This window comes from Falco cherrug, chromosome 5 (assembly GCF_023634085.1).
Source record: "Falco cherrug isolate bFalChe1 chromosome 5, bFalChe1.pri, whole genome shotgun sequence".
NCBI lineage: Eukaryota > Metazoa > Chordata > Aves > Falconiformes > Falconidae > Falco > Falco cherrug.
Genome location: NC_073701.1, coordinates 71,599,599 through 71,622,845, shown reverse-complemented (window position 1 = coordinate 71,622,845; position 23,247 = coordinate 71,599,599). Strand labels below are relative to the sequence as shown.

The 23,247-nt window shown below is 58.8% G+C and overlaps 1 protein-coding gene across 1 annotated transcript in view; it reads left to right on the top strand.

The window, feature by feature from the left end:
- The window catches only part of SND1 (staphylococcal nuclease and tudor domain containing 1), a 128,787-nt gene that overhangs the window by 58,937 nt on the left and 46,603 nt on the right, over nucleotides 1–23,247 (top strand). The window contains exons 12-14 of the mRNA XM_055711513.1: nucleotides 3,387–3,487; nucleotides 14,409–14,519; nucleotides 19,739–19,811. Of these exons, the coding sequence (XP_055567488.1) occupies nucleotides 3,387–3,487; nucleotides 14,409–14,519; nucleotides 19,739–19,811 (285 nt within the window). The remainder of the gene's footprint in view (nucleotides 1–3,386; nucleotides 3,488–14,408; nucleotides 14,520–19,738; nucleotides 19,812–23,247) is intronic.

Genomic DNA, 23,247 nt, shown 5'->3' with positions numbered 1-23,247 from the left:
ATGCTAATGATGGGAAGGTTTTAATTCCTGGTTTGCAGCCAGCTCCTGCTGCTGCCACGCTGGTGACGGTGGCTCCTGGAGCTCTGTTTGGGTCCTTCAATGCCATACCAGCATCCCTGCGCCCAGGGGCTCCATCGTGGTGCTGTGGGTGCTTGCACAGCATCTTTCATCTCAGGAGCACCCTGGGAGGTGGGTAAATACGGCAGCTGGAGCTCAGCACCCTGCAAAGACTGGAGTGTCATAGGCAGAGCCCATGTCTTGGCACAACCAGGCAGCTGCATCTCCACTGGTGGGTCCTTGGACGTGCCAAAAATGAGGTGCCAGCTCTGCAAGAGCCTTCGTGCTGCAGCCCCTGGGTAGCAGGGCATGTGGCCAGTGCTGTGCTGTGCACGCCATGGCTCTCCGTGCGGTGGGTGTGTGGGGCTGGCTCATGCCTGGGGGCACTGGCCCTGGGGCGGACATCACATCTGCTGTCACTGCAGGGACAGAGCTGCTGGGGAGTGTGGGGACAGGGCTGTCACACCCTGGCCTTCCACAGTCCCACTCAGCTGGAGATGGTGGCAGTGGGGACGCAGCAGTTTTGAGTTCTTTCATGCTGAATCCATAGGATGCTCTGAGCCTGCTTGTTCCTGCCCTGGGGGAGGGAGTTCTGCTATTGTGACTTGTCAGATGCAGTGGCGCTGGCATCGTGTAGCAGGGGACACAGCAGCTTTGTCACTGCAACAATCCTCAGCTGTCTCTGTCCAGGGGACAAGTGCTTTGCAACATAACACAACACAACGTTTTGCAATGCAATATACTGCAATGCCACACAACACGATGCAATGCAATGCAATGCAATGCAAAGCCACACTTTGCAATGAAATGCAGCGCAACACTTTGCAATGCAATGCAATACAACGCGAAGTAACGTTTTGCAGTGCAATGCAATACACCGCAATGTGATGCTTTGCAACGCAATGCAACGCAACACAGTCCTTCCCCGCTGCAGGCTGAGGTGTGATGCCAAGCCCAATCCCTGCTTGCTCTTCCCCTGCCCATGACAATTCAAGCCTGAGCTGTGGGGTCACACATGCTCTGTCCCCGCCGGCTGCGGTGCAGTGTGCGAGGTCCTCGGCAGCCGATGCAGCCTTTCACCGGATCCTTTGCTTAATGCCAAGCAAGGTGTTTCCCAAGCGAGCTGTGCCTTGCTGTTGAGCCAGATGACATTTAAAAAGCCCTGTAGTAGCCTGGGTTTCCTAAGCTGCCTCTCAGAGTAATCATCGTCTTTTTTTCCCCTACAGTTGTTATTACAATAGTTTCGCAGGGAGGAATTGCTTTAACTGCTCCCCTTAATTGGCTCTTTCCTGGCAGAGCCCCCTCTTTTGCTGCTGCAAACCTTGATTAGCTCACCTGTACGACAGGGGTTTGTCAGGCAATCCTACCTTCTTTGCATTTTTATGCTCATTTTTAAAAGTGAGGTTTGGGAAGGGCCAGTTTGAAGGAGTTTATGGGTGCTCCCTCATACAGCTGAGTGGGACACCTGTCTCCCTGTCTTTGATTCAGGCTGCCGGTGCTGAAAATTGGTGGTGCCGGGTGGGCATGGTGCTGTGTGGCGACACATGGGCAAAAAGTCTGTAGTGCCTAAATATGGCCCCACAGATGGGCTGGGGTGGTGGGAGGCAGCACCAGGACTCCCTGGGGATCCCCATGTCACCCCTGTGTCCCCCTGTGTCCCCCAGCCCAGGGCAGCCTCAGCCTTCTCCAGCTGAAGTGCCAGTAAACCAGTGAGGAAGGTGCTTTTCTGGGGAAGCGAGGCGGTGGGATTGGGTTGGATTTGCATAGGAATGGCACGTGCAGGTGTGGGATTGCTTAAGCATTCGAGCACTTGAGCTTTAATTCTGGATTCTTTTTGCCGGTGCTTTATTGTGTGGCTGTGGCCAGGAGCTGCAGCTCGATGCTGCTGTGCAGCCGAGTGCGGGTGCTTTCAGTGCTTCTGATGCTTCCAGCCCCAGTGCTCCCTGCCCCACACGCTGCTGCCCCACAGCCGTGCGTGTCCCAACCTGGGGGTGAAGCTGTGAGAGGAGCCAGTGGTCCAGGCAGCGTTGCAGGATACACATCAGAGCTGAGGTCCCTGAATCCTGGGAGCAGGGAGGACGGGCAGCACGGCTGGGAAGGGAGCGATGCTGAGGACTGGGATGTGCAAGTGGGGCAGCGCTGCCTTTCCAACCCCCCTGGGGAACCGCTGCTCTCCAGCAGGAACACTGACAGCTTTTCCAGCCCTCTGCCCTGCACCTGCTGGGACAAAGCCCCTGCTGCCGCATGGGTCTGGCACAAGCCTTCCATGACCTTCACTGGCCTGGTCACTGAACTTATGGGGACAAGAGAGCTGCGGGAGGTGGGGGTGGATATGGCAGCACGGCTCCCTGATCTGGCCCAGGGGTTCAGCTGTACCACAGAAGCCTGGTGCAGGATGGAAATGTTGGTTGTAACGGGCTCTGGGATGTGATGCCTGGGAGCTGCTGGGGGCCTGACGCCTGGGGGCTGTGGTGCGGGGAACCTGAGCCACAATCTCACCCATGAGCATTTCTGCACCATCGGCTTGTCCCCAGCCCTGGTGCAGTGGGAGATGCAGTTATCCAGCAGAAATTGGCCCCTACCCAGTGCAGACCCCCACCAGCTGATGTGCATAAATGCCACGGCTGCCCTGGTCTGCGGGAGGAGGGGAGCGGTGGCGGTGCTTGTCCCTGGTACAGCTGAGTGCCAGCCAGGCGATGCAGTGGCATGGGGACAGCGCAACTCTGCGCTGGGTGCATGGCCGGGTTTCTGGGGCGCCCGAGGCTGCTCCCTGCCTCGCCAAAGCGTTTTGCAAACCGGCCTCTGCGTCCTGCTCGGTGCGATGCCGACAACACTGATCCCAGCTGACAGCCACGGCTTAGCAGGGAGCTGTGCTTTCATCTACCTGCAGGTACAGGCGAGCTCTCCTACCAGAGGCCAGAATGCGATTACCGGTAAACCAGGAAGCATCGGGGCTTAGCTGCACACTTGGGATCCCTGCCGCAGCTCTCTGGCGTGCAGGGAGCTCACAGGCGTGCCTGGCAGGAGCCAGGGTATCCCCGGCAGAGCCAGGGCCTGTGCCAGGAACCTGGCACGGCAGCTTGTCCTCACCAGGAGGCTTTTGGTTTAACGTGCCCGGCCCTGGCTCACATGCTGGTGTGTCAGATGTTGTTTCTCTGGCAGCACCATCAGTGCCAGCAGCCGGCTGGTAAATGGCTCCTTTACCTGGGCAGGGGAGGTGGAAGGGATGGCCGGCCGATAGCAGGGGGGTTGGGCAGGGGGAGGGTGGGGGTCTGTGGGGAGCCCCCGGGCTGAATGACTCTGACCCCGTGTCTGTCTGCCTTGCCTAGGTGAACGTGACAGTGGACTACATCCGACCGGCCAGCAGCGCCACTGAGACTGTGCCTGCCTTCTCCGAGCGCACATGTGCCACCGTCTCCATCGGAGGAATGTAAGTGCAGCCCTGGGGAACCAGGCACGGCACTTGCCGGGGCTTCGTGGGGCTCTGTCGCGTACTGTGGGGACACTGGGGATGGAGGGTGGCTCATCCTCGCTGCAGGGCTGTGCGGTGCCAGTGGCCAGGAGCCTGCTGCCTGTGGCCCTGCAGGCCTGCACCCCCTGCACTTGCCGCCCCCAGCTGGGGTATGCTGGGCTGGAGAACCCCCCACCACGAGCCAGCCATGTGGCCAGTGTGTTGCTTTAGAGAACCATCTCTCTCTGCTCTATGTCCCCGGGATGCCTGTCCTTTCCCAAGGGATGTCACCTCCTTGTGATGTGGTGCAGTGGTGTGGGCTCTTCTGGAGCAGCCCCTCACCAGCCCTGCCCACAGTTTCAGTGCCTGGGGCACGTTTGGTGGCTTTCCTCTGGGACACAGGGGTGCCAGACTACTCCGGCATAGATGTAGAGAGGTTGTGCTTGCAAGGCATGTGTCCAATGGCAGCAGCTCCGGGAGCTGTGCAGGGATGATTTGTCATAGGCCCTTTGGTTTCTTTCTTTTTTTTTTTTTTTTTCCCTGTAGCAGCTATTTTGGAAAGCAACCAAAGTGCTGCAGTGCTGCGCTTTTCTTCCCCTTAATCCAAGGTCTGGGAAAGCTGCGGAGCATCGCGCTGCACAGGGGGAATGTGGCTTCAATGTGGCCTGGGAAGCCAGAAAGCTCCCTGTCACCCTGCTCCAGTGTAATTAAGGCACTCGTGAAGTGACCTTCGGTGATGCTTATCTCACGAGTGGATTTAATTTCCACTCCAGTGGAAAAGGAGATCCAGCCTTGCCCGTGCCGGTGCTAGATCTCTGCTAGGATCCGCGCTTGCTGCCAGACCATGCCAGGCTGCTGCTCCCAGGATGAAAACCACGACAGCAGGAGTCTAAAGGGCTTTCCTGGACAGAGATGCTGGGCATGGTGGAGCCCAGTGGAGCAGCCCTGCTCTCCTGCGCTGCCTGCACTAGCTTTAAACCCACCTGGTTTATTCAGTGGGGCTTTAACCGCACCCCTGAGGAGCCAACTCTCCAGCCAAGGATGTCTCTCTAGGTTTTTGGAAGGGACAGCTGTGTCTTTGGGACTGTTTGAAGGAAGATGAGGTCTTGGGGCACTGGTGATGAACGAGGAGGGGAGCGTGTGGTGCAAAACCCCTCGGTCTCTCCCCCTGCCCGGTGGCTGCAGGGCTGCCAGCCCTGGGATGCTTCCAGCAGTGCTTATGCCGTGCCCAGCACGGTAGAGGGGCAGGATTTCCCATCTCAGGAGCATCTCGCCAAGCACTGCCTCCTGCTCTTAGTGTCTCCAGCTGCAAATTGCTTTCAAATAGCTCCTGAGTCGCATCCCTGTTTTGGGAGGAAACCTGATGTGAATTTGCAGGGCCACTGCTCACGTTGACTTCATTGCCATAATCAGGCATCAGTGGAGTGAGCCAAGCGAGTGCTGTGAGCTCTCACCGAGGTCTCTGTGGTGTGCCAGCCCCCCGGGCATGGCACAGGGCAGCCCCCTTGCTCCCGTCTGCCCCTGGCCCTGCCGTGGCAGTGCAGTTGGGTGCTGGGCACGGGGTCCCTTGGCTGCTGCAGCCCCTCACGAAAGCGTGGGCGTAACAGAGCAGGGTCTGTGCCGTCCAGCCCACACCGCACTGGGGACAGAGCAGGGAAGAAAGCCTGGCTTGTCCGCCTGCATCTGGACTGGGCTGAGCCTGCTTGGCAGGCTGAGCACGCCGGCAACTCGCCGGGGCGGGCAGCCTGGGCAGGGTGCTAACCCCTGCCTGGCTTTTGGAGCATTCAGGCCCCTGGTTTCTGCCTAGCTCTCGTTGCTCTTGGTGCAGGCAGCTGGCTGCCCTGCAGCCCCCTGCCCATGCTGCCAGCAGGGCAGGCCGAAGGGGGGCTGGGCCAGCCATCAGCTGCACGCCCGGGGTGGCACCTCGCCCTCCCCAGCATGGCAGGGGGGTGATGTCCACCTCTGGCGGTGGGCAGGGGACTGTTCCCCACCCAGAGCATCTGCTTTCCTCAGGGTGCTGGGCCCCTGCCTGGCATGCAGGCAGCCCCTGCTTCTAGCTCCAAACACCATGAACTTGAACAGGAGCACAAACCTAGCTTCACCTGCCCACATCCCTGCCCGTATCCCTGCTTGATCCCTGGCTGCGGTGCCTGACTTGGTGTCTCCCGCAGAGGAGCTTCAAGCTGGCAGCGCCAGCCGCCTTCGCAGGCTCCATTGTGCTTCTCCTTTCCAGCTCCCTGACAGTTTTAGCTGGATCTGAGTGCCAGTGCTGCTGCCTGGCCAGGCTCTGCCCAGTGCCTGCATGCCGCAGCCCTCCCCATCCCACTCCACCGGCACCTGGTGTGCCGTGTGCCTTGTCAGTGTTTACTGCTGCTGCTGGTGCTGCTGCTCCTCCTGGCTGGTGCTTTCCTGCTGAGCACAGGTAAGGCCAGAGGTTCGTGCTCAGCTGCCATAGCAAAGCTGTGCTGACATGGAAGACAGGGCAAAGGGGCCATGGCCGGCAGAGAAGGCAGCTGCCAGAACGTGAGGGGCCACACTGGCACCTCCTGTGCTGGTCTGCGCTCACAGGGATGGCTCATCCCACTACGGGTGCTGTTGGGAGGGTGCCTGTGCGCCCCAGGTGTGATTAATGCAGAGGCACCCTCAGGTGCCTGAGGGACTGGGGGATGATGGGGCAGGTCTGCTGCAACCTGAGGTGCATGTGAAGGCTCTGGATTCACACCAGTCTTTGGTCTTTGGGAAGCCTGTGACTTCTCACAGCATCCCACAGCATCCCAGAATATCCCAGAGCATCCCACAGCCTTCTATGGCACCCCACAGCATCCTGAAATGCCCTGCAGCATCCCGCAGCATCCATGACATCCAGCAGCATCCCACAGTGTCCCACAGCATCTCAGGGCACCCGGCTGCATCCTGTGGCTCGGGGACAGCGGGCACAGCGGGTGCTGCCTGTGGGTCAGGGTAGGAGCCCCGGAGTGCCTTGCTAGGGGGCTCAGTTCCCCCAGGGAACACACTGGGATGCAGGAAGGGGATGCTGTCCCCAAACCACCAACGAGGCTGTAACCGGGGAGCAGGGGCTGCCAGCTGTGCAGGCGCCCCACAATCGGCTCCCTGTCCCCACAGCCCTTCCCCCAGGGGACTCAGAGGCTGCCATGATGCAAATTGCACAAATTCTTGGAAGAAAAAGCAAAAAATCATTAAAAACAAATGTAAGGAAAGCCCTGAGCTGTAAATCCATGTGAGTGCAAGGGGATACTTGCCCTGCAGGCAGCAGGACTGGGCTAATTTGGCACAAACAGTTTTGGTGGTGCTGCCTCTGAGCATGGCGGGGGGAGCTTGCATGGGGATGCTTTTGGCACTGCCAGTCTGTGCTAGGCAGCGAGAACTGGAGAGGTTTCGGTGGGTGAAAATGCCGATCAAAAACTTTCTTTTTGGATTTTCGGGTGGGGGAAGCTGTGAAATGAGTTGTGGGGGGGGGGGGTGGGGGGAAGCTTGCAAATAGCCATTTTTTACTCTTCCGTTCTTTAAGTGGCAAAAAATGTACTTCATGGCCTAATAAGATTTTTTTCCACAGCAAAGAGCTTTTCATCTGTGTTTTCATATTCCCATTCTTTAATCTGGGCTTAACTGGGGGATGCATCTTCCCTCTGTGCAGCAGCTCCAGCTCCTCTCCCCTGATGCTTTTATTTGAAGTGGGGCAGGGGGGCTGTGGTTGCCCCCCCCGTCCCCTGTGCAGGGGCTGCAGGGAGGAGAGCAGGGAGCAGGGCTGGAGCATGATATTTAATTCACGTCAGGAAATGTCTTCTTTAAGCTGTTATTCCTGCTCCCCTCTTCTTGTCCTCCTTCTAGCAGCAGGAGGGGGCTTGGTTCGGCTGCAGTGCACCCATCATGGTGCTTCCGTCATGCTTTTCTGGGTGTCCAGCACCCAGTTGAGTGCCAGGATCAGCCCCCATAAGCAGTGCTGGGATTTCTGAGCCTTAAAAGCTCTAAACCTGGAAAGAATTTGGGATCCTCCCAGGATCTGCAGCCTCGGGGGGTGGGTTTTGCAATCAGAAGCAGCAGGATTTCGTGGCCGGGGTTGTTAGCAATGCTGGGATGCTGGCTCAGCTCTGCAAGTTCCAGCAGCTGCTCGCAGAGCATCCAGCCTCTCCAGTGGCCCAGGGAGGGTGACAAGGGGCCACTTTTTCACTCCCCTTTCCACGAATGATATAGGAGTATCCAAGGAAGCTGCTCAGAGTTGGGATCAAAGCATAGGAGGGTGGTTTCAGCAGGGGTGTGTGGTTCAATGCAATGCATGGCACTGCTTCCCCTGGCTGGGTGCTGGGGTTCAGGGGCTGCTGGGAGCTGGAGGCAGCTTGCCCAAAGTGGCCAGCAGCATGGGCTTCTCCTGCTCCATGCCTCTGCTGGGAGCAGGGCCCTGGGCAAGCTGCTCCGACCCACTCCACCTTCTCCACTATCCTGGTGCTCAGAGGCTTTGCAGCATCATGGCCATGCAGGTCCCCCAGCCATGGGTGAAAGGTCTGGGTGCTTGCAGGGGCAGGCAGGGAGCTGCTCACATGAGGATGCACAGGGACAGCCACCTGCCTCAGGGTGCAGGATGGGGTCCTGCTGCAGGATGGGCACCCACTGCAGGGTGAAGGGTGGGCATCCACTGCAGCCACCTGAGGAGCATGACCTGAGCCCTTGAGAGCATTTTGTGCAGGATCCAGGCGTGGAGGCGATGGTCTGAGCTGGGGGGATACTAGGCACTGTAGATGTTTCCCTGCCTGGTGCAGCCCTAGCGCTTTTCACTGTACAGTGGATGGTGCTCAGCTCACCAAAGCCCAAGGCACTCTGCTTTGGATGTCCAAGCATTTCCAAGATGTGCATTTCCATACGCTCGCTCCCATCTCTCTGAGCCCCCTAAGAGCACTCAGATGCCTCTGCAGGGCCAGACTCTGCCCTTTCTCCAGGCCAGGGTCATGAAGGCTGCCTGCCGAGGGGCTGCAGCATTCCTTGCCCGTGCAGGGTCAGGATCATGTGAGCACCGTGAAGAAGAGGCAGGATGGAGGGCTGGTTGCAGCCGTGGGGGTGGGCAAGGGGTTGCTCTTCCTCCCTGTGTGCCTCTCCTCACCCAAAAAGCCGTGTGATGATGCTGACTTTCTGCAAAGTGCTCCTGGGCACTGCTGTGGAGCTTGGGAAAGGACCCAGCCAAGCAATGGAGCCAGGACTGGGTGTCCGGGAGGTAAACGCCTTTGCAAAACAGAGGGGTCAGGTTAGGGGACCACTGGTGCTGTGTGATGCCAGTGGCCACACTGCCAGCTCCACACTGTCCCCAGGGTGGGCTGGCAGCCAAAAGCATGCTTTCCCCTCCACAGAGAAACCCAGCCTGGCTTTTCAGGGCGAGGGGCAGCTGCAAGCCGGGGGTGGTTCGTTGCCAGCCATGCCAGGGGAGCCGATGGCGTGGTGCGGGGGTTTGAACCCCACCGGGGTCCCGCGGGGCCGGAGCTGTGACCGCCTGCCAGCACTTTGCTGTTTGCAGCGGAGCCATGTGCGCAGCAAGCTACCTGCGTGGGCCGCGGTGCCAGGGTAAAGCTGGGCTGGCGCCCAGGAGCTGTGTAGGTTTTTGCAGCCTGAGCCCCTGGAAAAGGACCAGATTTCGCTGCTGCTTTGCAAGCTGCTCCCTCCTACAGGGAGGAGGTGTCTGCCGCCAGCCTGGTCCCTGGGAGTTCAGCCGTGAGGATGAGCTGTGTGAGGCTGCTGGTGGCTAGCGGACGGCTGGCAGGGCTCGGTGCCTGCCCTGATGCTGGCAGGGACCTGGCGGGGCAGGGAGGCTGCAAGCACCAGGACTTGGAGTTAAGTCACCTGCACCCCTAAACGGTGCAACCGTGTGCTGCCATCCCAGCTCCCCCAGCCTCGGTGCAATATGGTCAGTCCTGGGGAGGCAATTTCTCCCCGGTACTGTCGCTTCTGCAGGCCGTCACTCCGGTCGTGCAGGAGGCTGCTGGTCACTGCAGTGCATGGCAGGGGTTTGCTCCCAGTCACTCTCCTTGGGACTGAAGTGCCTTCTGCGGGCACCAGCACTGAGATGGCCTGAACCAGCTGGGTCTCCCGGTTGCTCTGTAGGGTGGAAGGATGTTGTGCTCAGCACCGCAAAGCACCATCCCGCAGTTCTGTTGCTGCAGAAGCTGACCTGGGTGGATGGGGCTGAGCACTGCCAGGTGGGAAGGGCTGTGGGGAGCTCCACGCCCTCCTTGGGGCTATCCGTTCTCCCCAAAGCACTGGTGGCTGTTGCAGGCTGCAGCTGGCTCCAGGCTGAGCCGTTCGCCTTTTCTGAGACCGGCCCTTTCCCCCTGCCTACAGCACAGCAGACCTAGCACTTTTCCAGCTCCTGCCTCAGCTGCATCCAGTCTGATTGTTGCATGTTTTCCCGGGGTGAGCTCCCCGGCCAGATCAGGGCAAGCCCCAGCCGTTTGGCTGCCGCTGAGTGCAGACCGAGGTGGTGGGAAGATCTCGCCGATGCTGCGTGGCTGCCAGGAAACTGCAGGCAACAGGCACCGATCGCGTGTTACACCCAGGGGAGGAGGAGATGCTCCCTCTCTTATCTTGCCAGTGTGTGCTGGAACTGAGCTGCTTTTGCATGCACCAGGGAGGAGCTGGCATCCTTCGAGGAGCCAGGCTCAGTGTGTCAGGGGGACGCGAGCGCCGTGCCAGCCTGCTCCCATGCCAGGAGAGGCTCGCTGAACACCCTGCGAGGGTTCAGAGAGGTGCAGAGCCACTGGTCCCTTACGATGGCTGGCCTGTGCTGAGGAGTGGGTGCAGTGGATGTGGGAGACCTCTGCAGCAGACGACCCCCAGAGTGCCATCGGTGCCTGCCCACTACCTGGCTGTCGCAGCCCGTTTTCTTCAGGATGGTGGGTTTGGTTAGAAATCGCACAGGTTTGCATAATGCTGCTTAAAAACCTCATCCTTGATTGATTTAGCCAAAATTCCCAAATAAAGTCCCATCAGCATCGCCCCAATACACTCCCATCCACCGCAGTGAGGAGGATGAGGCGTGGATGAAAGGGCAGAGCACAGCGGGCACAGCTCTCCCCGTTCAGAGGCTCAGCTAACCCACTCCAAAATTGGGATTCGTTTCCTTCTAATCAGTCTGTGATACATGACAGGCTCACCCAGCACTCTGGTTGCAGAGGTGGTTTAACATTAGATTTTTAATGATCCCTCCATTAATCCCAGTATTCTGGGTTTTAATACGTGCTGCCCTTTGACCATTGGAAATGATGAAAACTTTGATTTCATGCATATTGGATACTTCTGGAGTCTAGAGCCAGGAATAGCTGCTTATCCATGCTGAGCGGAGGGGATTAAAGTGCTGGGGGATGGGGTGGGGTGGGCATGGATGGCTGGGATGGGGAATGGGATGCAGCTGGGATGGGGTGTGGGATGTGGCTGGAATGCAGAGTGGGATGTGGCTGGAACAAGGAGAGGGATGTGGCTGGGATGGAAAGTGGGATGCAGCTGGGACAAGGCGCGGGATGTGGCTGGCATGGGGAGCAGGATACAGGGCTCCAGGCTGGGTGGATGCGTGGGGAGGGGGATGATGGCCCCTGGAGGGACAGGACATAAGCTCTGTCCTCCCCCATCCTCTTCTCCAGCAGGTGCACGTGAGAGCCCAAGTTATGCTGCACAGCGCAGCAGGCCACAGGGAGGGTGCCCTTGCCCCGGGGGTGGAGTGCAGGCGGCTTCTCTCCTCCCCATCACCCCACAAGGCAGAGCTCCCAAGTGCCTCTGACCCTGCTGGGCCCATCTGGGGTCTCGGGTTAAAGAGGGTGGAGGCAGGTCCTGGGGGTCTTTCTGGCATCCCCTGTGCCCTGATGGGGTTCCAGCCAGGCTGGCGGCAGGTTGTGCCCGCCTGGGACCTGCTGCAAGCACTGTGTCACGCTGGGTAGCTGATGTGCTCGCTCTGGGTTTTGGCATTCCTGCAGTGGAGGTGGCTTTTCCTTCCACTGGAGGAGCACAAACCTGGGCGAGAGCTGGACCTGGGCTGTGGGACCCACTGCCCAGGGGAAGGGAGGTCTGGCCACCCAGCATGGACAGTGCTGGGGCAGGCAGGGGCTACCTCCCCGAGTATCGAACCACACAGGGTTCGATAACCCTTCATTAGGCTAATTCTCCTTCACAGGTGACACAGGGGTCTGTGGTGGAGCAGAAGCATTTGTGGGGGGAAGGCTGGTACCTGGTGCTGGAGCGGCACAGCACCCCAGCACAACTGCTTGGGACAGGGAAACTGAGGCAGCCAGACACTGGCGTCCCCACAAGCTCTGCAGCCGCTCGGCACCTTCCGTTTGCTCTCAGTCCCTGTCAGCCATGGGAACATCATCTCTGAAACCTTAATGGGAGCTGGGCTGTGGTAGCGCGGGAGTGGAGTCTCAGTGGCCCCGCACTGTGGGTGCAGCCCCCGGGGGAGGTGATGCTGACACTGAGGAGGGGTCCCTGCACTGCGGCTGATGCTCAGGGCAGGCAGCAGCCAGGATCAGCACCTTTTTAGTCCAAATCGCTGTTTTCTGTCGCCTCTTGCAGAGCCTGCTGGCCACCAAAAAGCCAGGGGGAGTGTGGCCGCGCTCCCCGTGGGCAGCCCCAGCCCATCCTGGCTCCTTTAGGACCCAGCAACACAGTGGGAGCAAATGCTGGCAGTTTTGCCTGCCTTATAAAAAGCCATAACCATGATATTGCTGAATAAATGAAGCCATCAAACAGAGGTGGCAACAAGATTACAAGACTTCATGAGTGCTGGGGGCAGAATAAAATTGTCCGTTTAGCTAACACAGTTGTTTCCTGATGCTTTCCATGTTAAGTTTTAATCTCCTTCGCTCTTCCCAGATCCTGCCCCCCCGCCCCTCTTGCTCTCTTCCCTGGAACGGGGCTGGAGTGATGGATGGGGACAGAGCTGCCCAGCTGGTGCAGGGTACAGGCAGGCAGAGCTGGGTGTCCCCTTCTCTGGAGGCTGTAAACTGGGGGGCTGATGGAGACCCCCAGCCTGGATCCAACCAGGCTTTGCATGATTGTGGAAATCCCATCAGGGCTGGAGAGCCGCTGCCTGTTCCCAAGCCCCGGGTTGGGAACATGGGACATGAAGAGGTGTCCCAGGCTGTCTGCCTGTGCTTGGGTGGGATGTGACCATACGGGAAGGAGCCGTCCTGCCCAGGGCTGCTGACCATTGCTGGTCAGGGCTGGTCCCTGCACTGGGTCAGGCTGGGGATGTGTTGCAGATGTGCTGCCCTGGGGGTGCAGCAGCAGCTCCCCTACACGGAGATGGGATGGAGGGGGCATTTCTGGGCACAGCACCCGCAGCAGGGGTCATGTGGGCTGTTCTCCTCAGTGTGCTGATCACCAGCATCTCTGGCCTCAGGTTCACTTGGGTGTCCACCCTGGTGTGTGTTAGGCAAAAGTCTCATGGTGATGCGTGTCACTGCTCACCCAGTGAGTGATGCTGAGGGCTGTGGGACAGCGCAAAGAGACAGTGGCAAGCGGGGAGCATGGTTGAGACGGGCTGCCCAGTACATCCTGCAGCTCCTCACATCTGGGCTGCAGATGCCTGGGGGGCTGCAAACTCCATCCCGACTAAGCTCCCTCCAGCAGCATCCTCGGCTGCTCGTCCCAGCATGGGGGAGCCAGGGCATGGTGTCCTCACCAGCAGAGCCGGGCTGGCACCGAGCTGCTGGGGAGGTCTGGATCTGCCACCGGCCTTCAGCAGGCAGGACCCCAGCAGGCACCTCTTGCAGATTTGCACAGCTTTGGGGTGCTACTGCCTCTCACCTCTGAGTCACCCCCTTAGTGTCACAGGGGACCAGGGCTGGCATCCCCACAGCTTGTCCCTAACAGGGTCACCTCCTGCCCATTGCCATCAGGCTGTGACCCGCTGCTGCCGAGGCATGTGGGGACCCAGGGATGGAGCCTCACACATAGCTCAGCCCAGCCCCATTGACATTCCTTGTTGGGGCAGACCGCGGTGTTGGGGGGGCTTCTGGCATGCTGCGGGTGCCACCAGCCCTGCACTCACCTCCCCCCGGCACAGCCTCCTGTTCGTGCCCAAAATAGCTGTAGGTGCTTATTCCTGGTTGCTTGGCATTTCGAGCGCTACCACTGCAGCTGCCTCCTGCTGCAGCTTATTTCCTCGTTTACGAATCCTTATTTTTTTCCCCCCCTGCTCCGAGACAAGACCTATTTTCAGCTCCCGGTGATGGCTCTGCCCTTCCCCCTCTCCAGGGTAGGGTGTGCTCCCAGGGCTTGCGAATGGATCAGCCCCCCCCATATATATATACATACATATATATATATATATATATGCTTTTTTTTTTACAGTAGTGAATTAGCGGTCCATGCCCTGCCTGTGTAATTGGAGGAGAATTACAGATGCGCTCAGTGAAGTAGAATTTATGAATTTGTTTAAAGCAGCAGAGTGTAATGGCAGCCAATTTACTGCACCGCCTCAGCACACGGTGCCCGTTGGCAGCCGTCCCCCAAGCCCAGCCAGTGCCGACCTCCCCTCTCCAGTGAGGGGATGGCAGGGATAAAAAAGCCATAGGAAGGGAAAATCAAGGAGGAGGTTCCCGCAGCCTGACCCCTCTGTTCTTGGGGGTGGTGCGGGCGTTTTGGGGTGCTGCCAAGAGATGGCCCGCCGTGGCAGCTTGGCTTCTGCATGCCCACACGGGGACCCCTCAGCCATGCCCGGAATTCCCTGTTAATTGTGAGATGTTGCTCTAAGCACCTTCCCTCGGCCAGCGGTATGAAATGGGGTGGGGGGGTCTCCTTGTCCACCTCCAGTTGGTTTGACCCCCTCTGGTGTCAGGGTCCGGTGCAGATGAGCCACTCTGCCCCGCCAGGCCCGCGCTGAACCCCCTGCTTTTCTCTCTTGCAGCAACATTGCCGAAGCGCTGGTGAGCAAGGGCCTGGCTACTGTCATCCGCTACCGGCAAGACGACGACCAAAGATCCTCACACTATGACGAGCTCTTAGCAGCAGAGGCTCGGTGAGTGCCATACCAGCGTGACACCACAGGGTGCCCGTGCTGCCTCTCAGGGTGTCTCAAAGGGAGGTGCAGAGCTGCACCACACCCCCCACCCCTTCCCATCCCTGCTGTGTCCCTGTCCATCCATCTGTCCCCGCTGCTTGGGCTGACCTCCCTGCCCCGCATCCCTCACAGCTGGGGCAAGCATCCTTCCCCTCCACAGGCAGTCCTGGCTCTGTGAGATCTCCAGCTTCCCCGCCAGACCCACCCCCAGCAGCCAAAACCATCCCTGAGCCCATCTGTGTGTTCCTCCCCCCTCGCCCGATCTCCTCCATGCTGCTGGTGCGGCGCTGGTGCCGCAGACGGGCTCAGCTTCGGTGCTGGCAGAGGGCCAGGCGTGCCATGAGTCAGTGGGAAGCATCGGGCTGCTTGGCAGGTTCTCCATGTTAATGCCAGAGCTGCCGGTAGGCAGCTGAAGGCAGATAACATTTGCAAAACGCCTGGGAGGTTGTTTGGAGTCTCACGGCCCATTGCGTGCATCACATCGGGGTTCAAAGGGCCCCGCTGCACTCCTCGGGGCAGCAAGCCCAGCAGAATGCCGCCACAGCCTTCCTGCCCCGGCCTGTCTGCCAGAGTAGTAATTGCATTTAAACCCTGTGACGTCTGAGCCAATCCGAAGGACTTGAGACACATTCTGGCCTCCTGTAATTAGGTTGAGGTTATCACGGTGAGAAAAATGCATGTGGATGCTTCCCCACGCCGCGTCCTCGGTGGAGGCGGCAGAACCGCTGATGCAGGCAGGGGCGTGCTGCCTTCTCCACCAGCTGGGAGGAGCGGAAAGGGCTGCGTGTTCTGCCTGAGCGGGCAGCCTTGCCAGCTCTGCTGCCTGCGCCTCACGTGCGGGCCACATCGCACCCGAGCAGGTGACGCTGGTGCCCACAGCCAGCCCGTGCTTGTACATCGCTGCGGTGGGTGCAAAGCGCAAAATGTTGCCTTCCTCAGTCAGCACCCACCTTCCCGAGCTGCTGGCCCGGAACGCACAGCGTGGGTATGCCTGTCCCAGGTGTGCACAGCTGAGGTTGCATGGTCCAGGCATGTGTGATCCAGCTGTGCACAGTCCAGATTTGCATGGTCCAGGCATGCACGGTCCAGCTTTTCACAGTCCAGGTGTGCATGGTCCAGGTGTGCATGGTCAAGAATGCATAGTCAACATTACACGGTCCAGGTGTGCGTGGTCCAGGTGTGTGCATGGTCCAGCTGTTCACAGCCCAGGCACATGTGATCCAGCTGTGCACAGTCCAGGCATGTGTGATCCAGCTGTGCACAGTCCAGGCATGCATGGCCCAGGCACACATGATCCAGCTGTGCACAGTCCAGATTTGCATGCTCAAGGCATGCACGGTCCAGCTTTTCACAGTCCAGGTGTGCTTGGTCCAGGTGTGCGTGGTCAATGTTGCATGGTCCAGATGTGCATGGTCCAAGTGTGCATGGTACAGGTGTGTGTGATCCAGCTTTGCATGGTCCAGCTGTTCATGGCCCAGGCATGTTTTATCCAGCTGTGCACAGTCCAGGGTGCATGGCCCAGGTACATGTGATCCAACTGTGTACAACCCAGACACACACAGTCCAGGTGTGCATGGTCAAGGTTGCACAGTCCACTTGTGCACAATCCAGGCATGCACAGTCCAAGTGTGCATGGTTCAGGTGTGTGTGATGCAGCTTTGCACAGTGCAGGCGTGCACAATCCAGGTGTGTGTAGTTCAGGAGTGCACGGTCCAGCTGTGCACAGTTCTGATGTGCATGGCCCAGGCACGTGTGATCCAGGTGTGCATGATTCAGATGTGCACAGCCCAGGCATGCACAGTCCAGCTCCCTGCAGGAGGTGATCACATCATCCAACCCCATTTGCAGCCCAGTGCCACCTGCACCAGAGCTGGGTCCCTGCCCCACACCTCCGCACAGACAGCTGTGCCCGAGCCTTGCAGCCCTGTGGGGAGAAGCCCAACAGCAAGTCTGGTGCTGGCTGCAGCCCGTGTGTCCCCTGTCCTTGTCCCTCAGCCCATCCTCCCTTATGGCTGCATGAGGAAGGGACCTGCCACTGCTGCTGTGCCCCCGTGGGTGCTGGCCTTGCTCCGGCTGCACCGGAGGCAGCTGCATGGCTGGACCCAGTGGGACGGTGGGATTTCAGCTCATCCTTGGCAGCAGCTGATGGTGCTGTGCCGACAGCAGGGGAGAGCAGCTTTGAGGGGGTTGCGGCGTGGTTTCTGCCAGCCCGCTGTGCAAGACTGTGCTCAGTTTTACTGCAAGCCTCTCGCTTGTGAGGGGGAAGGTTGATAAATGGGCTCTTGCACTTCCTCTCCCCCTCCAGCCCCGTGCAGTGTTGGATTGGTGGTCGGCAGATTGCTTGGGGCCCCATTGCTGAGCGACAGGGATGTGCCTTTTAGAAAGTGGATGTGCCTGGCATTAAATCAGTATGTCGGAGCACTCCGGCATGGGTGATCCTCCAGCTGGATAGCTGGGGTTGGATGCGGCACATGGAGCCTGCAGCCACACTCCAGATGGGAGGGGTTCAAATTGGGATGCCTGGAATGTGGGGATGCTCCTGCTCGCTCCTGGGTGTGGGGCTGCAGGTCAGGGGTGGTGCTGGTGGCGGAGGTGGCTTGTCCATGCCATTAGCCATGGCACACCCCAGGTCGGTGATTGTGCCGGTGTGGGGCTGGCGGCTGCCTCCCACTGGGCAGAAGAGCTGGTGGCTCTGGGAGCAGAGACAAGCTCTGGAGGGGAACGGGAGATCTGGGGCAAGATCAGCGTGCAGGGTCTGGAGCTCGGTGGAGGGGGCTTGGAGAAGTTTGGGTGATTGCTGCTTGGGGTTTGTAAAACACCTTTAACCTTCCCAGCTCTTTACTGAAAACTGGAGCCAGATCTTGGCTTAAGCTGCAGGTGCCTGCTGCATGGGGTGTTTTAGAAAGGAGGTCATTAGTTTTCCCATCCCACCACATTTTCCTGGAGCGGGTGTGTGCCCTCCCTGCATCCCCCAGCCTTGCTTTCCAGCAAGGGGCTGCTCCAGCACCACACGCTGATACCGTGCCAGTCTGCTGCAGCCCTGGGCTCTGTCAGTGTACCTGCCTGCCCCAGCCTTGCAGGGCAAGGTGCCTTTTCATAGTCCCCCGTGGCAAACCCTGTGGCAGGGAGGGGAAGCTCTGGAGCTGGCAGGGGTGACTATGGGGATGTGGGGCTCATGCATGGGGTGGCCTCATCCTGGGGGGGGACCGTCACACTGCCCACGTTCCTGCACCAACGTGGCACAAGGGTGAGCATCCCTGGCTGCCCTTGCAGTGGCTGCCAGCCTGCCAGGTGTTACAGCACTTGTTTAACATTGTCTTTCTTCTTAACCTGGGGAAAGAGCTGTTTTCCTGAAAAAAAAAAAGCGCTATTTCTGGCCGAGCCACTTATCCCTGGGTGCAGTGCTGAGTGGGGAGGGACGTCTCAAAGGAGGGCAAGGGAGAAAGAAGAAATCCTTTTGCTGATTTAACAGGTTGGCTTCTTCCAGACAGCTCCTCAAATGATCCAGCTCAGCAAATTGATTGCTGTACAAAGCCTTGGTAGGGGCTTTGAATTTTTCCCCTTGTATTTTTATTGTCATCATGGTCCACTCTGAACAAATTCATGCCTCTTGCCTGGGAGCAGCTGTTAGGTAGGCTTCAAAAATGAGGAGCTTTCATTTCCAGCCTGCTGCAGGAGCCCGAGCACTGGCAGCCTGGGCTGTACCCATGGGGAAGGGGTGAATCTGGGGGACTGAGGGGTGCAGCAGCTTGTTGTTTGAATTACATGAGCATCTTGTAGCATGGGGATGAAAGGTGGTGAAAGGAGGATGAACTTCTGGCTGCCCTCCCATTGCAGAGGGATGTCCTGCCGTGCTTGGGGATGGAGGACCAGTGCTGATAAAGCAGGGCTGGCTTTGCTGGGAAAGTCTCCAGCTCCAGGCATCCTTTGGGATGAGCTGAAGTCTCCACCTGGCCTGGCTGGGGGCACTGGCAAGCCTGAGCAGCATCCTCCAGGAGGTGTGGGGCAGGGACCTGGTTTCTAGCCCCACTTGGGCTGCTAGATTTGCCACCCTGCTGCTGAGGGGCTAAAAAAAGCCCCAACCTAAAAAGCACCGAGCAGTGAGCTCACAAACAGCCTTAGGAGTTTGCCCCGGTGGTGGCAGGCATGCTCACCCTCGGTGCGGCACAGGCAGGGCGGCAGCAGCTCCCCCACCGGCTTCTGCTCTGAGCTGCTAACACCTGGAAAATAAGCTTGGCCTTTGGAAGCTGGAAAAGGACAAATCTGTCAGGGGAAGGAGCTCTAATGAATGTGTGCTGCCCTTTCACCTGCCACTGCCAGCCCTGCCCACGCAGGCAGCTCAGCTGAGGGCAGTGCTGCTCCGTTCCCTCCCGCACCCGGCAATAAGCCAGCCCAGCCGTGAACTGCATGAAAGCCAAATAAATCTGCTGCCAGGTCACTGGTGCGGCTGCCCTTGCCATCCACCCACCAAGGCGATGAGCCCGGCACCGGGGAACCACGCACCCCAGTTCTCCCCGTGCTGCTTGGCTGCAGGTGTGCCCTGGGCGCTGGGGGGAGAGGACCAGCAGCGCTGCAGTCCCAGGGCTCTGCCGGAGAACCATGTCACCCATGCCCTCCACAGCCAGCTCCAGAGGTTGCTCCCATCCCGGTGCTGTACCCCCCTTCCCAGGCACAGCCGGCCCAGCAGCCGACAGCCAAGCTGGCTCGGCACCCGCTGCAGAACTGGGTCCAGGTCTGGGGCACCCGCTCGTTTTTCAGCCACGAAGTGCCTTCCCTGTGTGGTGTTGCTTCATTCACACCTATCATCTCTATATTATTTTAACCTACAAGGAATTTATTTCCGTTACAGTTGGAGCATTCACTGTGTATTTTGCATTTAAAATGCTTCATGTGATTAAGCACTGAAAGAAACAGAAAATTTTGCATCATGCTGGGGCACTCACCTTCTTGTTGATCCCTCCCTTTGTGCGGGGAACAAAGCAATTTAATTTGGTAACGGGGACGAGTGGGCCCTCTGATCAAGTATGTGATGAGCTCAGGTGAGCTGTTGAATGCCAGTAATTGGGATTAGCAGGCTAACGAGCTGGCTGGTCTCTCCCTGGGTGGGCACGGGGGGCAATGCCAGCCCTTCCAGCTGCCACAGCAGGCTGATGGCTTATGCCACCTTTCTTTTGCAGGGCTATCAAGAACGGCAAAGGGCTGCACAGCAAGAAGGAGGTGCCAATTCACCGGGTGGCTGACATCTCTGGGGTAAGGACCTGCCAGTGCGGGGAGCAGCTGTGCTGGCCGGGAGAGGTTGTTTGCTGGGATGGGGGTGCATGCAGCAGAGCTGGAGAGGTGCTGTGTGCCGGCGCTTCTGCACGACCCGTGGTCCTGTTCGTTGCATGTGGGATGTGCAGGAATTCTGTAGGCAACGACACCTGCCTGCCAGCTCTGCTGGGGTGTGCCAGAGGAGATGGGGCACCCAGCTGAGTGTAGGGCAGCCTGTCCTTCTCTGCTGGGGCTGGTGGCCCTCCAAGGGCCACTGCAGAAACTGCTTGTCACCCCCAATGCACCCTGAAAGAGTAAAATGAGATCTCTCCTGGGGGTTTCTCTTCTCCGGGAGACAGTGAGGAGGTCTCACCATGTCCCTCATGCTGGCTTCACCCCAAACATCAGGGATGAAGGGGACCCCACAGTGCTGCAGAGTTTCGCTGTGCAGTGCTCCTGTGGCCATGCTGGATATGTTCATAAACCAGCAGAGAGGGGCTGTGTCCATGCCCCTGGGTTTGATACCCTGGCTCTTGAGAAGGTCCTTCGTGTCCTTGGGGGGATGGAGCTCTGTCCTGGGCACCCCAATCCCTCGCTGTCCTGAGCACCCCAATTCCTGCCTGTACAAGCCTCCTGCCCTGCTTTTAATTGCTGGGGTCTGCAGCAGTGTCTGCTGCTCATACGAGCTGGAGGTTTCTTGTCCTTCTGGGATCTCCACTTGATAGGGCACAGGGAAGGATGCTGCCTGTGCCAGCACCTACTCCTGGGGACGCCCCCATGGCAGAGCTGCTGGCTCCTCAGGGCTCATGCTGGTGCAATTGCCCGTGAAGACTGAGACAAACTGGTGGTAGTGGGATGCAGGGACATCCCTGCTCCAAGCCCCCCAGCCCCACTCCCAGCAGAGTTCTTGCACCGGGGCTGTGCTGCCACCAGGATCATTAAGAGGCCCCGTAACTCAATCAGGGCAGCCAGCAAAAGGGTTGGAGCCGGACAGGAGAAGGGCCCCCGCAAACAAAATTAGGCTAATACATCACGGCTTTTATGAAGATTTGTTAATCTTTTTTAATCTTTAATAGTTTTCTGTAAATTGATCCAGGCCTTAGTTAGCCACGTGTCAGCAGTTGTGCAGTGTGATGGATTTGGGTGCATGCCGGGCTGGCAGTGGGTGCTTTACCACTGCCGAAATAATTCAATGCAAATCAGTACCGGTGCGATCCTCCAGCTGCCTGGGCACGCACTGGGATCGGTGAGCGCCCGTGCCCCAGGACCTATGGCGTTCAGGATGGCAAGACAGTGTGCACCGCGATTCCCATGGCTCTGCTGTCCCTCCTGGCTGTCGATCCTGGCTCTCTGGCAGCATTCCGTGGAGAAACAGCATTGGGAAAACATGGGCTTCTGGGCTGTTTCACCTTCCAGGTCATGGTAACAGGATGGTCACAGGACCCTCAGTGACACCCATGCCTTGGTCCCCAACCCTGACCCATGCTGTTGCATCCCATGGGGTGGCTTCAGTGCATCCCTCGCCTGTGGATCTCAGCTTGTGCTGTCCACTGTTGTGACACCATCCCTGTGTCCTTGTCCCTGGGCCATCATCTCTGTCCCCACCCGGTCCAGCTGCCAATCTCCGGCTCTGCCTTACCCTGCTCCCCATTCCTAAGCATCCTGGCTGGCTTAGTGACCAGGATGCGAAAGTCAGGGTATTAGCTCAAACACAGGATTCAGCCTGGTTTTCCCAGCTCTGGTGCAGCCTCCTGTCCTCCAGCCCCAGCTCATGCCGGAAAATGTCTCTTTCCCATGGTTTGGCCATCCAACAGCTGTGTCCAGGGCATCCCAGGAGCATCCTGCTCCTCTCCAACACCTCAGGTCCTCCCCAGTCCCATTGCCACTCTGCCCACAGGCGTTCCCTGCCGGTAGGGAGCTGCAGAGGGAAGCAGCCTCCCTCCTCATGGACCTGGGATGCTGCAGGCTTGTTAAGAAGAAAAATCGGCCCCAAAAAATAGAGAAAAAGCAAAGAGCCGTACAAATCCATGCCAGCTCACTTCTCGCATTAGCGTGCACTCTGGCACGGGAGTGCAGGCAAGCGCGTGGCAGCCCGGCCGCCGGAAAGCCTCCTGTCCTTGGGAAAAGTCCTTGAATAATTTTGCATAATTGGCAGAGCTTCACATAAAAGTGGAGTTAGGATGGTATTTTTTTCCTCACTGTATTTATGCATAATTTTCCTTCAATTCGCAGCTAATTAAACACTGGAAATGTTGAAATAATAGTAACAGGGGTGATACTACCTGGGTGGGAGGTGCAGGCAGGGAGCAGAGCAGGCAGAGCTGGCAGCACCCTGGTGGGATGCCCTGGTCCATCGTGAAGAAGTGAGGCCCAAAAAGGCACAGGATGGAGCTGCTGGGGGGGAGTTTCACCCGCCAAGGGGGATGGGTGAAGTAGAGTGGGTGGGTTGTGCCCAGGAGGTGCCTCTTTTGTGCCCGGGAGGTGCCTCTTTCTCCCCAGGGACAGTGAAAGGAGCCTGAGCTGCCAGCTCGGTGGCAGGGAACAAATCCTGCCTAGCCCTGGGCAGTGCTTAAGGTAGGAGCCAAGGCTCAGCACAGCTGGGGTGGGGAGGGGGAGATGCCAGCATGGCAGAGATCCCCTGCTTCTCTTCCCCATCTGAATTTATCCAGTGATGCCTCCCAGATCCAAGAGCCTCTGTCACCATGTTCCTGTGCAGGCACATCTGATGACAACACCTCAACAAGATATGCCGGGTGGGCTGGGAGCATCCCGAGCGAGACCCGCTCCTGCACACATGCACTGTAGAGCTTGTGCTCTGCTGCGCTCCCAGTGCCCTGGCCCCTCCGGAGGCTGCCGGGCCAGCTCCTGCAGCAGGATTGATGTGGGTTAGTGCTGGAGTGGTTGGGACTTTGCTGTCCTATGTTGAGCTGGAGGAACATGGGGTCACCGGCCCTGAAGAGCAGATCCAGGGGAAGCAGGTCTGGGAGCTTCTCATCTCCATCCTCTCCAAACTGCAGTGCCCATGTCCGGCTGTCCCTGAGGTGCCCACCGGGTCCCTGGTGGAGCTGGGGACAGCAGCAGAGGATGCTCGGCTCATTCCTCCCACTGCAGAGCCCTGGAGCAGGAGCTGGCCCCAGCGGTGAAGGACATCTGCACGTGTCCTTCAGCACAAAGCCAAAGGCTGGATGCGACAGCAGCACTGGCTTATCTGGGCAACTGCGAGCTCTGCACCAGCTGCCACCCATCCCTAAGGCCACCCACCATGTAGTCACACACCCGTGTGCCAGGCTGGCATGGCGGCTCAGACCTGTGCTGGGGAGCCAGAGCCATCCCGAGCACTCCCAAAATTCACTCCCAGAAATCGCTCTCAGCATCAGCACAGCCATCCCCTCCACCGGCTCACCCTGCTCCTTCCCAGTCCCACCAACTTCTCGGC